The sequence below is a fragment of the Castor canadensis genome, chromosome 2 (assembly GCF_047511655.1).
Source record: "Castor canadensis chromosome 2, mCasCan1.hap1v2, whole genome shotgun sequence".
Taxonomy (NCBI): domain Eukaryota; kingdom Metazoa; phylum Chordata; class Mammalia; order Rodentia; family Castoridae; genus Castor; species Castor canadensis.
In genome coordinates, this window is record NC_133387.1 from 156587827 (window position 1) to 156600408 (window position 12582).

Sequence of the window (12582 nt, forward strand, 5' to 3'; positions counted from 1 at the left end):
GTTTGTTCAATTTCCAGGACAACAAAACACCAAGGTCTGAAAACAAGCCATAAAGGTAATAGAGCCCAAGGTTTCTTAGTACAGATTAGAAAGTCAAATGATCATCTTTTTCTTTCTAGGAAAAGGTATTTTTAATATTGGTATTGTGACAGGGAAATGTTCCACAAACTCCTAGGAAATGAAATTCAGATTCCAAAATCTTTATTTAATAGCCCATGAGCATTTGTATTGTGACAAGCCATGGACAGGAAAAGCAGCTCTCACACCTGTTGTCAGTTGTGTGGCAGCCTCCCTCAGCCCCTTTCTCAGGACTCTTCTGGAAGAGTTGGGAGATAAGTCTGGCATTACCTGATAGCAGCAACTAGGGACTGCAAACAACTCAGGCCACAGAGGCCAGGAACAAATGTTTCCTTGTTCCCCCTCAGTTCTATAAAATAAAAAACTGGGGTTTCAGGGTTCCCTCTAAACCCTTACCTACTATGATCTGACATCCTAGGGACCTCATAGCACCTCCTCCCCATCCTCTCTTTCCTTGGCCTATTGTTAGGGCCTCCAGATGAAGGTCTTTGGACCCCAAGCAGTGAGACATTAAGAAGTTGGCATTTTCTACCTAAGCTTTGCTAATTGGGTTGAAACCTCCATACACTCTTCAAATTATTATCTAAAATTGTCAAAGGTGATCACTGGCAGAAACATGTGAGGGTAGCAACAGTGGATTCTAACTTGGATGCCAATTCTCAACACTTTGAGATCATCCTCAAGATGATCTCAAATGGATCTCAATGGAGGTTCTCCTAGAGATGCCTGGTCTCTATGTCTAAGCACTAGAAAGTTCAGAGCTAACAGGTTAACGTGAAGTAATCAGCTGTCTTGGCGACCTTGGACAAGGCCCTCAAACTCTATGAGCCTGGATTTCCCCATTCAGTGAAGTTAGTGGAATTCTATGGGATCTCAAGATACAGTAGTACCTTTTTGTTTTGTTTTTGTTTCCCCTACATGTTTGGCACCAAGAAAGAAAGTCACAGGTCACAGGAGCAAACAAAAACCTGGCTGTCTTCATCACTGTTTCATAACAGAAAAGTCATATTCATACCAGAGCAATATGAAGGCTAAAATAGTAGAGTAAAGGAGAATTCTTGCCAGGCAGTGGTGGCTCACGCCTATAATCCTAGCTATTCAGGATGCAGAGATCAAGAGCATTTCAGTTCAAAGCCAGCCCAGGCAAACAGTATCTGGAAAAAAGCAGTATCCCAAAAATAGGGCTGATGGAGTGGCTCAAGGTGAAGGCCCTAAGTTCAGTTCTTTCAGCTAAATAATTTTGAGCTCCTAAAACACTACTTTATTCTTGCTAAAGGTAATATGGTGGGCAGGAGTCACTAGCCAAGTGTTCTAAGCTTCTCCTTAATCCCGGCACCTGCCACGTTTGCAGTTAGCCATATTGCTTGTAAAGGATCTGGCATTTATCTGCCTAATAGAGACCTTGAATGTCTAGCCTAGAGTTTGTGTTGATAGTCTAAAATTACATTGTGGTTGTGCAGTCACATTATGCATGGGCTACAATGAAATGTTTCTTTTGTTCACGATGCAGCTTCTGCCTGCTTGTGACATGTAGCTCTTCTTGAGACACTAGCCTAACATTTTCCTCATTGACCTCTTGGCCCCACTCTCTTCCTGACTCCACATCATCTTGCCTGGTAGATCTTCTCAAATATGTCACTGCCTACCCAGATCTCGCCATCTTTCAAGGTTCTCCATCTAACAGATCCAGTCTCAGTTCCCCCTCTTTCTACACCCCCTTCTGTCAAGTGATGTCAACCCACTATACTAGCTCTTCCTGTATTCGTTTCTATTCACTTTGTTTCTTGGAATATCATTTATGATAATAAAGATGATGATGGTGGTGGAGAGTGGAGATGGGTGGCCTTTTTCTTCACCATAGTCACCACTGACATCATCATCTTCATTGTGGTGGTCATCATCTCTTCCTTTATGTAGCTCTTGACTAGGAAGAATCTCAGTAGATTTTTATTTTGGTTTGGTTTTTGGCATGGTGGGGTCTGAACTCAGGGCCTCACTCTTGCTAGGCATGTACTCTAACCACTTCAGCTTCACCTCCTTTTCAGTTTAGGTTATTTTTCAGATAGAATCTTATGCTTTTGCCTGGGCTGGCCTTGGACTGTGATCCTCCCATCTATGCCTCCCATACAGCTAGTTTTATAGGTGTGAGCCACCATGCCTGGGCTTCTAGGTCAACCATATGATGCTTGGAGGTTACTCATAAAGGATCTGAGACTCAGGACATTTAGCTAGCTTAAGGACCATTCACAAGCCCTGGAGCCAGGTCTCAGATAAAAATCTGAGCAAAATGTCCCCAGCCTTTCAAGGAACACAGCCACAGTCCCACTTGCTCCCACTCCTCCACATGGAGATCTTAATTCCTATTACACTTAGAATCAGGCAAGCATCAAGTTATTCTTAGAGCTTCCAATTCCTTCTATTGTTCTAGGTCATAGCAGGGTGTTCCTGGGCATAAATATCTGTGGGCCATACTACTGTCATGGAAGCCTTGATGATCTAGTTTCTGCCTTTTCCCCACCTCCTCTTCCACCTCTTTGCACATCCCAAAGCATCAGGCTCACTCATATCTCCATGGGCTCAAATGCCAGTCCCTCTTCTTAGGATACCTTCTGTACCTTTTCTATGGGCAAATTTCTCCTCACCTGTCAATGCTTGCTGAAATTTCATTCCTGTGAATGACTACTATTTCTCCCGCTCCTCCCAGACAAAGCTGGGACCTGTCATTGCCTGTGTCCCCTGGATGCCTATGTGCACCTTGATTGCAGTCTTGCCCATGGAAGTTGGAGAATTTGGTTGAGTCTGGGCCAGAGAATCTCTGAGGTTCTCTCTGTTTTTAAAGTTTCTAATTGTAACACAGACAGTCCACGTTAGGCTTCTTCTTTTTTGGTGGTACTGGGATTTGAACTCAGGGCCTAGTGCTTACAAGGCAGGCACTCTTCCACTTGAGCCACTCCACCAGTCCCTAGGCTTCTTACTGACTTCTGATTTCTTTTCCTCTCCTCTGTAGCTGGATGAAGGCACGCCTCCTGAACCAAAGGGAACATTTGTCGACTACCAGACAACTGTGGTTAAATACTCCAAAGCCATTGCTGTCACAGCTCAGGAAATGGTAAGAGGAAAAAGAGCTGCCATAATCACTGTTGTTGCCCTTTGCCCACCACTGCCTCTGAGTCCTCAAGCCTGGGATCTGTGTTGGGGAGAGACCAGTCCATGTTTCTAGCTCCTCTTGGGCACGGGCTCCTGCCCTCTCTCTGGGTTCTCATCTCATGGAAAGCAGCAAGAGGGCATCAAAGATGACTGAGACTTAAGCATGAGGACAGGGAGCGAGAAGAGGAAAGGACGTGAGAGAAGAGGATGAAATTGAGAAGAAAGGGGAGTGATGTCCTATTCACCTCTGAAACCTCTTGAGGAGTTTTTATAAATTTAAATTACAGTTTAAGAGAAGATATTTAGGGGTAAATCAGACCAGGGATGGGATTGTCTGACAGAATCAAATTATAACACTTGGACAATAAGGCATGGCCAATCTTTCAGGCAAAATAAAATGGCATGGTTAATGTTTTTTAAAAAAAATTCTTGCCAGCAGAAGGCCCGTAACTTTTGGAAGTGTTTGCCTTGTTTTGTTTTTCTAAATGTAACGTAATCAGAATTGTATTATATGAATCCTTAGACATAAATGGAATTGAGAAACAATGCTATCTTGATGTTGAAAAATTACGAGATGACAGGTAGTGTCTTGGGAGAGTTAATAGGAGTATGTATAAAAGTTCTTCTCCACTTTTGAAGTCCCAGATGCTGTGGGGTAGGACTCTGGAAGACACTTCTTCGATGCTTGCCACATAAGCCTGAGCTGAGAAATCAAATGGCCTTCCTAACTAGAGGGACCAGCTGAGTCATCACGTGGCTTCTGTCCCGTTACTACAGCCCAGTGGCCTTTCTAACTGGCTCTGTCATGTAATTGTGTGTCCACTAGAGGTAGAGCTTGGACCATGAAGGCTTCCCTGACTGCTCAGCTTATATGTGGAAACTCTTTGCCAGGCTTGTTTAAGAGAATTCAGGCTAGGGAAGTAAGGAGTGATAGTACCCATCTCTTAATGTTGTAACAAGCTGGATTTGAGCCCAAACTGTGCTTTCAGGGGAGCACAGGGGACAGATCAAAGATCCCATTCTGCAGCCTTCCTGTGTGGTACAGCAGTGGGAGAAGACATTTCTGGAGTATCTTCTGGGCCAGGCTTTGGGCTGGCCTGTCTTGACCCTTGGTGTCCTGGCCCTCATGAGCCCAGCCTTGTGCCGTTCCTGAGACAGCTGGCCTGTAACCTGGAGTTGGAGGGAGGCACACTTCATCTCATGGGGTCACCCCCCAAATCCTTGTGTTCCTCTTGACAGGGAACAGACAAATGGAGCGCTCCTGGCATCACCTCACTCTGTTAGGGTTTAGCATATGCTCCCTGGAACCCCCACTTGGGCCTGAAGCCTGGGGCATTTCATTGTAAGCTTGCTTTTGATGGGATAGACATTCCTGTCCCTCCTCCATGGATATGGAGTTATTAAAAAGGGCTTTTAACAGCCCTTTAAAATCAAGGTCTTAAAAGGCCACAAGAGAAAGATAGTATTGCTATCCAGAGTGAGAAAAAAGGTGGAACAGGAGAAAAGCCCCTTGAAGATCGAGAAGGACACTTTTCTTAGTGACACATTAAAAGTACTGTTGGGAGTCTAGAAAAAACTAGCATGGTATCTGGGTAAGACTGGAGTGAGACATTCTGTTCTATGATGCAGTGAGGGGGAGTACTAAATGTCTTGACTGTTAGAAAGGTAGGATTTGGCCATTTGGGCTACAGTATACTCAACTAAATTTATGGCAGAAACCTTGCCATGCTTTGGCACAGATTTGCAACAGAGCTGTACCCTCTCTGGGTTTCTTCCTCTAGAATATTGGCTTCTCCATCATTTCTCATTCACGACTGTGTAACAGCCTTGTCCTCATGCGTTCTGTTGCTGGGGTGGGATCTGCTTCTGAGGACCCAGAGATCAGACCACCTGTCCACAGATGCCTGGCAGAGGATGTGCTGTGCACAGGGCTTGCACCCCCTGGTGGCTTCTCAGGCGAATTCCTTGTTGATCCCACAGGGCATCTCTCAGAGAGTGGACCCCAAGAGCCAGCTCCACTCTATGGCCTGAATTGCTGAGCATGTGCCCATCTGGCCGAAGCTGCTGGCCTGAGAGGCCCTGCGGGGCGTGCACGCCTCTGGCCTGTTGTGTGCAATGCAGCATGGGCTCTGCTTGAACTTCCCTCCCCAGTGTCCAGCCCTGAATGCAAGTCCTGGCCTTCACCCCTTTGGGGGCTTAAAAATGAATGAAACTCTTTGGCTTCCAGTGGTATTAACACACAGTTCTCATGCTTTTCTTTGTGTGTGTGTTTGTGTCTTGCTTGTTTTCTTTTTCCAGATGACTAAGTCGGTTACTAACCCGGAGGAGTTGGGAGGACTGGCTTCACAAATGACCAGTGACTATGGGCACCTGGCTCTTCAAGGCCAGATGGCAGCAGCCACGGCCGAACCAGAGGAGGTCTGCCACCTTAAGACCCCTATATTAAGAAGCAAACACAATGGTGCCCACCCCTGGGTGTTCTGTGCAGCCTAGCTCCACTCCAGAAGACCCCAGCCCAGTAGCCAGAGCCAAGATCCTGGTTCCTTCATTCCCACTACTGTGCAGCCAGTGTCCCAGGTCCACACCTGTAGTCCCAGGTTTGCTCAAGACTTTCCAAGGTCAGCTGGCCAAGAGCTGGGGCCATGTTTGAGTGGGCTTTCAGATAAAGGGACTCTATTGACAATGCCAGGCCTCTCACTCATCTCCCATCATGCTCTTAGCATACCCAAGCCCAAGATGCCTGCCATCTTCACACGTCCTAGTCCCACTTGGCACACTCCCCTCAGTCATGTTTATATTTACCAAAGACTCCCAGAAGCATTGGAAGAGCCAAGTGTGGGACTTCACTGTCCCTCTCTTGAGAAAACCCTGAGGGCTGGCCGAGTGGATCAAGTGGTAGAGTGCCTGCCTAGCAAGCGGGAGACCCTGAGTCCAAACCCCAGTACCACCAAAAAAAGGCGGGGGGGGCGGGGAGAGAAAAGCCTGCTTTCATGACACAAAGCCTTGCCTGGATATTCTTGGTGGCTTTCTGAAACTGGCCCCTATCCCACCCACTGTGATACCTTGGTGGGCAGTTCACACATCCTCCCTTAATTAAATTTCCATAGAGGCCAGTTGTAGACATGGCTTCAGCAAGCCTGCACCAGAAAGAGTCTTAAAGCGGAAAAATGAATGGCCCTCAGGCCACTTTCTGAGAGCAGTTGTGTGCAATAGCTCTGAGAAATGGAGTGGTCTCCTGGGAAGACATGACACCGGTGGGACTCCAGGGGACCTGGAACACCCAGAAGGGTCCAGGGCCCGTGGAACTATGTGGCTCCTTAGGGAAAGAAAGCTCAGTCTGAAATACAGAATGATGGAGGGGGTTGCAGGAACACTGGGAAGACGAGAGTAACCACGTTCTGTGAAATTCAGCAAGCTGTTTATTGAGCACGAACCCTGTTCGAGACATTCTTAAATGAATAGGGCTGTTGAGTCAGTAGGTAGTAGCTAGTCTGCCCCTCTCCTTGCAATGGCAGCCACTGTCCCTGAGTCACTCAGCGCTCCCACTTCTGTTGGGAATAAGGTCCAAGTGCACCAAAGACTGCCAGAGATACTGCAGACGTGAAGACCGTGTCACTTTCTAACATGTGTCGTAACAATGCATGTGGATAAGAGTATCATATATATGTACTTGCTTACATATATATCTAGCATGGGATCCTTAAGTTCCTAACAATGCGTGGGTTTTCTGATTTCAGAATAACTGAATATTTAGGCTGCAGCCTGAATAATTCTGTTTGTAATAAGTACAATAAGTCACTACCCAGAAAAAACATCTATCAGAGATCTGCATCTTGATTCTTTTATACAGGCCCATCTTTCTTTTATTTTTAAAATAGAGTCCCTGTGTTAGTAAGAGTAGACTGTAATTCTAGTCTATAATTTATCTAGACATATAATTCATATGATTAACATGTAATTTTGAATTTCATAAACAAGTATAAGGGAAGTTATGTTACAGTAAGGAAGTTTGGTTGGACAAAGGGAAGAAGTGTTTGGCTCTGAGAGGGGATTAAAAACACAAAGACGGTTACAAAGGAGGTTTGGAAACCGATACACAGAATCCTTTGAAAATGGAATCCACCTTCATCTCTCTTGGTGAGTTGATGTTCTGGCCTGCCTGAGTTGTCTGCAGGGCCTGTTCCACATCAAAGCTCCCTGTGTGAAACAAGCAGATTTTCTTACTGCAGTGCAGACTGGAAGCAAAATATGATATAATGCCCAAGCAGCCAGGGAAATACTGTCTTGCTAAAAGCACAACAGGTTATGTTAGCTCTTGGCCCTGTGTTGTAGCCACTGATGTTTCCGTCAAGGTTTTCCTTTTTCATGTTATATCTTGAGGGATGTTTTACAGTCCACACATGAGAGTACTGTGACCCACAACCAGAGAGGGCAGAGAAAAGATAAAATTACTAGTGGTTTGCAAAGGAAAATTCTTTTATGCATTTGCCAGACAGATATTTGGGGGGAAACTGAGAAGGTTAGAAAATCCCTAAAGCAGTGTAGTTTCTTATTCCAAGATTGTGGAATTATTTGTCTATGCAAAGGGCCCCACATCCCAGCATGTGAAAATATTTGTATCCAGGGTAAGTGAGGAACAACTGCCCCGTGGCCCACTGTGCCGAGTCAGCAATTTAGTCCTCTCCACAATGTGGCAATTACGGGAAAAGTCAGAGCTTTGCCCTCAAACATCAAGCAGGCTCTTTCTCTGCTTATTTTTCCATGGAAAATTCAAACCTTTGTTAACATTGCCATGACAACTTCGTCAAAAAAGTTAAAACCCTCTGCAGCTTTGCAATTTAAGATTAGTTTCCTCTGACCAAAGGCAAAAAAAGAAGGAAAATGAGATCTAGAAGGCACAACTCCTAAATGTAAATCCTGGGGAAAGATGTCACGGATGCAGCTTTGTCCCTGAGGAGAATCTGCTTTAACCACTTATAGTACTCAATGTCTTAAAAGCAGGAACATTTGTTAAGCCAGGAACCACAGCCTTCTCCCACAGATAGGATGGTTGTTCATGCTAGAATTTTTTAGAGCTTACCACTCTTAAGACATGCTCTTTGGAGGTGGGTCTGTTGTACACACTCTTTACTTTTTCCTTCCATTTTTCATCCAATTTGTCAGATAAGTCTGAAGTCACCTTTTCGACTCAAGCCCTCCTAGGTCAGTGTTCAGGGACCTAGTTTCAGGTGCAGTTGGTTTTGAGGTCTGTGAAAAGTCTGTCCATTTTGCTTGATGTTAGGAAAAGTGATGAGCTGTTCTTAGCCCGCCCCCTCCAAATGTAATCAGACCCAAAGCTACATTTTGCCAGCCTTTTAATATCCCTCAGGGCCCAAAACCAGGGAATGTTTTTCTCCATCATCCTTTTATTTGGTCAGTAAGGGAATTGAGACTGTTTCTTGAGGCTGAAGTACTGTTTTGCTGAAGTTGCCAATTTAAAACCCAAGCTGTATGTCTTTAGCAAGATTCCTTTATAATAAACACTAGTCGTATGTTGAGTCATCCTGTGGGTCTTACAAAGTTGGATCTTGTTTGCTGAGAAGTTTTAGTGATGCTTTGAGAAGCTGAGCTGTCTTAAATCCCTAATCAGATTGAATACAGTCTTTAAAATGCATTCCCTTTCTAGAATGATCATCTGGTGGTTCAAAGTGTTCCTTGAAATTGCCAGTAGACAATGTTGATTATGCTGTCCATTTGCATTTAAGTGGCCCACTACACCACATGGCAGATGCTGTGATAGGCTCTGTCCCATTTACCCTCCCAGCAACGTACACAAGACAAGAGGCATTCATCACCTGGAAGCTAACCAAGGCCCAGGGAGCTCAGCAAAATTGCTCAAGACCACAAAACTGCGGTGGTTTGGTTTTCTTTTTTGTTTTTCTCAGTACAAGGGCTTGAAATCAGGGTCTTGAGCTAGCTAGGAAAGTACTCTATAACACTTGAGCCACACCTGTAGCCACACCTACCCACCCCCTTTTTTTTAGGATATTTTTCAGATAGGGGCTCACTTTTTGCCTGGGCCAGCGTGGGATTGTGATCTTTCTACCTATGCCTCCCACATAGCCCAGCTCACTTACTGAGGTGGGGTCTCACTAACTTTTTGCCCAGGCTGGGCTTGAACTATGCAGTCCTCTCAATCTCTTGCCCCCTCCCCACCCCAAGTAGCTGGGATTATAGGTGTGAGCCCCAGCACCTGGCCTCTGATTGTTTTTATCGAAACCAATTTAACTAACTTGAATTTTATTGAATTTATTAATTTATTGAAAATCATTGAATTTTATTGAAACGTTGAATTGGAAGATCTTTTTTATTTTAAAATCCTGTAACTTTTTCTTCCATCACTCCCTCATCACCTGACTCTATCAACAGCCCTTTAATCACTTAGAAACCTGTGGGTACCCTTCACTTAAGAGCTCTGGCCTTTAGATTAACTCTGACCCTTGAATATTTAGATTTAAGCTACATGGATCTGAAAGGTTTCAAAGGCCAGATTGAGTTTAAACTTTAATGGGCCATCCCCCAGCTCCAGCTTGACCTTAGCTTTAAACCAACAAACATGTCTAACAAATACATATTTTTAATAATCCCAGCGCTAGGAGGCCGACTCAGCAGGATCATGAGTTGAAGGCCAGCCTGGGCCACATAGCAAGACCATATCTCAAAAGCAACAACAACAACAAAACCCATATATTTGAACAGTACTGCCATGTGGGCTGGTTAGCATGCCTTTACCCTTCTCAGTGGTAGGTCTTACTGCTATACCATCAGAGCTGCCATGCTGTACAACGCAGGGCCACCACAGGAGATGCTGAACAGGGCAGCCCTGCCTGATTGTACACCAGCCCTCAGCGTATAATCTAAGACACCCAGAGAGCAGAGCACAGACACTCAACCTTGTGGATTATGAGAATTTTCTGCTAAGGCAATTTAAAAGTCCTTAGGGCCTTAAGGACTTAAGGGAAGAACCTTTTCCCTCTAAAAGAAGTCTGTATTTCTATAATATGAGAAAGTGTTTATGGTTCTCTCTCTCTCTCTCTCTCTCTCTCTCTCTCTCTCTTTTCTCCAAAAGTTATGCTTCCTTAAATTCTGACCAATGAGATAACAGCAGAAAATAGCATCTTGTTGTCCAAAATCTCCCAGGCATGATTCACAATACTGAGCTATTTTGGTAAATATTCTCATTAGTTTCTAGAAGTATAAGCCACAGCTTCTTGAAAATAACACTGACTCATGCTTAAAATTTTCCTTTTAGTTGCTTACCTGGGCTGGAGGGCAGCTTGTTTATGACAGCTATATTGATCAGACTAAAATGAAAATCAATGTGAGACAACCAGAGGAATGCTTGGGGGAGGGGGAAGGCTGGCAGCTTCACCATAATGGAGCTCATTCAGCTTCTCTTAGGCAAAGTACTTTTATAATCACTCAACCAAGGATCTTTAAAAGAATGCATGTCTACCAAGTCTTTAACTCTGAAGATGTTCCAAGCTTTTGCCTGGGCTGGCAGCAGTCCTTCAGAGTGGCTAAAGAGATAGGCAGGTACCACCACACTTGGTTTGTTTTTCAGATAAGGTCTCTAGCTAACTTTGTCAGGACTGGCCTCAAATTGTAATCCTCCCATCTCCCCCTCCCGTCTCCCCCTCCCTCTCTTGTAGCTGAAATTATGGGCTTGTATCACCATGCCCAGCCTCCTGAAAATGTGCATTTTTTTTTAAGGAAACCTCAAACCTGAACTGATAAGACAGGAAGCCTGGCTCTGTATGTTTGTTCTCACCATGTGGTTGGCATAGCTGAGAAAGGTGTTGTTCTGGTTGGTAAACATCCCAATTCTGTAAGAATCTGAACACTTTAAAATACACTTAATACTAGAGCAATATTTTGAATTTAGGATTACCCTATAGGGCTGTCATAAGGCATAAATGAAATGCATGAAAGAGGCCTCGACACACTGTAGGGACTCCATTAATGCTTATTGAATGAATAACAGAATTATCCCACAGAATTCATTGAATTAATATTCCTGTTGGGTGGCTTGGAACACAAATGAGCTAGAGGCCAGAAAAGGTGACAGACATCAGGAAGGCATTATGCTAGCCCCATGAGCTACAGGTTTATTTAATGGAGACTGCCAGCCTTTTACAGTCTCTGAAAAGGGCAGCTAAATCAACTGAATTCCATACTTCACCAGACTCCTAACAGGAGTGGAATTTTCCTAGCCAGGCTCCCATAGGACTCAGTAGAAACTTTCCACGTAGGGCAGGCCTCAGTGGCAGGATCCCATCACACTCCTTCTCCTCCTGGCCTTGCCTCTGCAGATCGGCTTCCAGATTCGCACACGTGTTCAAGACCTGGGCCACGGCTGTATCTTCCTGGTGCAAAAAGCAGGGGCCCTCCAAGTGTGCCCCACGGACAGCTATACCAAGAGGGAACTGATAGAGTGTGCCCGTGCTGTCACAGAAAAGGTAAGGAGCTGTGGTCAGCACTGGTGCTAGGTGACTGACCCACTGTGATGGGGACAAAAGCAGGAAACCAAGCCAAAGTTAACCTAGCTAAGGCAGCCATTTTCCCTCACCACTAGCGCCTTCTCCGGATGGAGTACATCAGAGAGTTGGGGATGATTGCTAGGAAAGTTGGGATCTGGTACTCAACCCTGTCAGAGGGCTCTTCTACAGACAGACTCTATCACAGTCACCGTCAGAGCCAGGAGCCAGCCAGGGGGAGGCCTGGTGCCGGAGCCCCACCCTATAACCTTGGTTTCCCTTCCCAAAGAGTCCCCTAGGTGCTAAGGGCCGAGTAAAAAAACTGAAAATTCCCTTGGTTTGTAACCTCTTTATTTACAGACAGATAGTGAAGGCAGGGAAGGTTAAGTGACTTGAAACAGTTGCATGGAGGAGCAGGATTTGCATGGGTCTCCTGACTCTTAAGGATGACCTTGACTGTTGGTAGAGACGCTCATGGCAAGATGGGGGAGACACTAAGAGCTTAGCTATGTTACCTTACCTTGCCTAGCCTCAATTTCCTCATCTGTGAAACGAGGACATGAAGTTACAATACCTGGTTTAGAGAATTGTGAAGATTAAACGTGGTGACATATGTAAAAGTGTTTGGTGTCATGCCAGGTGCAAAGTTAAGCATTCCGCAAATACCAGCCACTATTCTCTGTAAGCTTTCCTCCTATGTTCTTTCTTCCCAGGAAGTTTTCCTGGTTACAAGGCCCCACTCCATAGGTCCCTTTGTGCCCAGTAGCTCTTCTCCCCCATTAATCATGCCTTTAGTCTCACTTATGTCTGAGTTGTTTCTCAGGGTGGCTCATTTGCAAAG

General features: G+C 45.0%; 1 protein-coding gene across 16 annotated transcripts in view; it reads left to right on the plus strand.

The window, feature by feature from the left end:
• The window catches only part of Tln2 (talin 2), a 409346-nt gene that overhangs the window by 349689 nt on the left and 47075 nt on the right, over positions 1 to 12582 (plus strand). For all 16 annotated transcript variants that reach the window (XM_074066109.1, XM_074066110.1, XM_074066111.1 and 13 more), the window contains 3 exons: positions 3086 to 3187; positions 5524 to 5643; positions 11577 to 11723. In XM_074066109.1, the coding sequence (XP_073922210.1) occupies positions 3086 to 3187; positions 5524 to 5643; positions 11577 to 11723 (369 nt within the window). The remainder of the gene's footprint in view (positions 1 to 3085; positions 3188 to 5523; positions 5644 to 11576; positions 11724 to 12582) is intronic.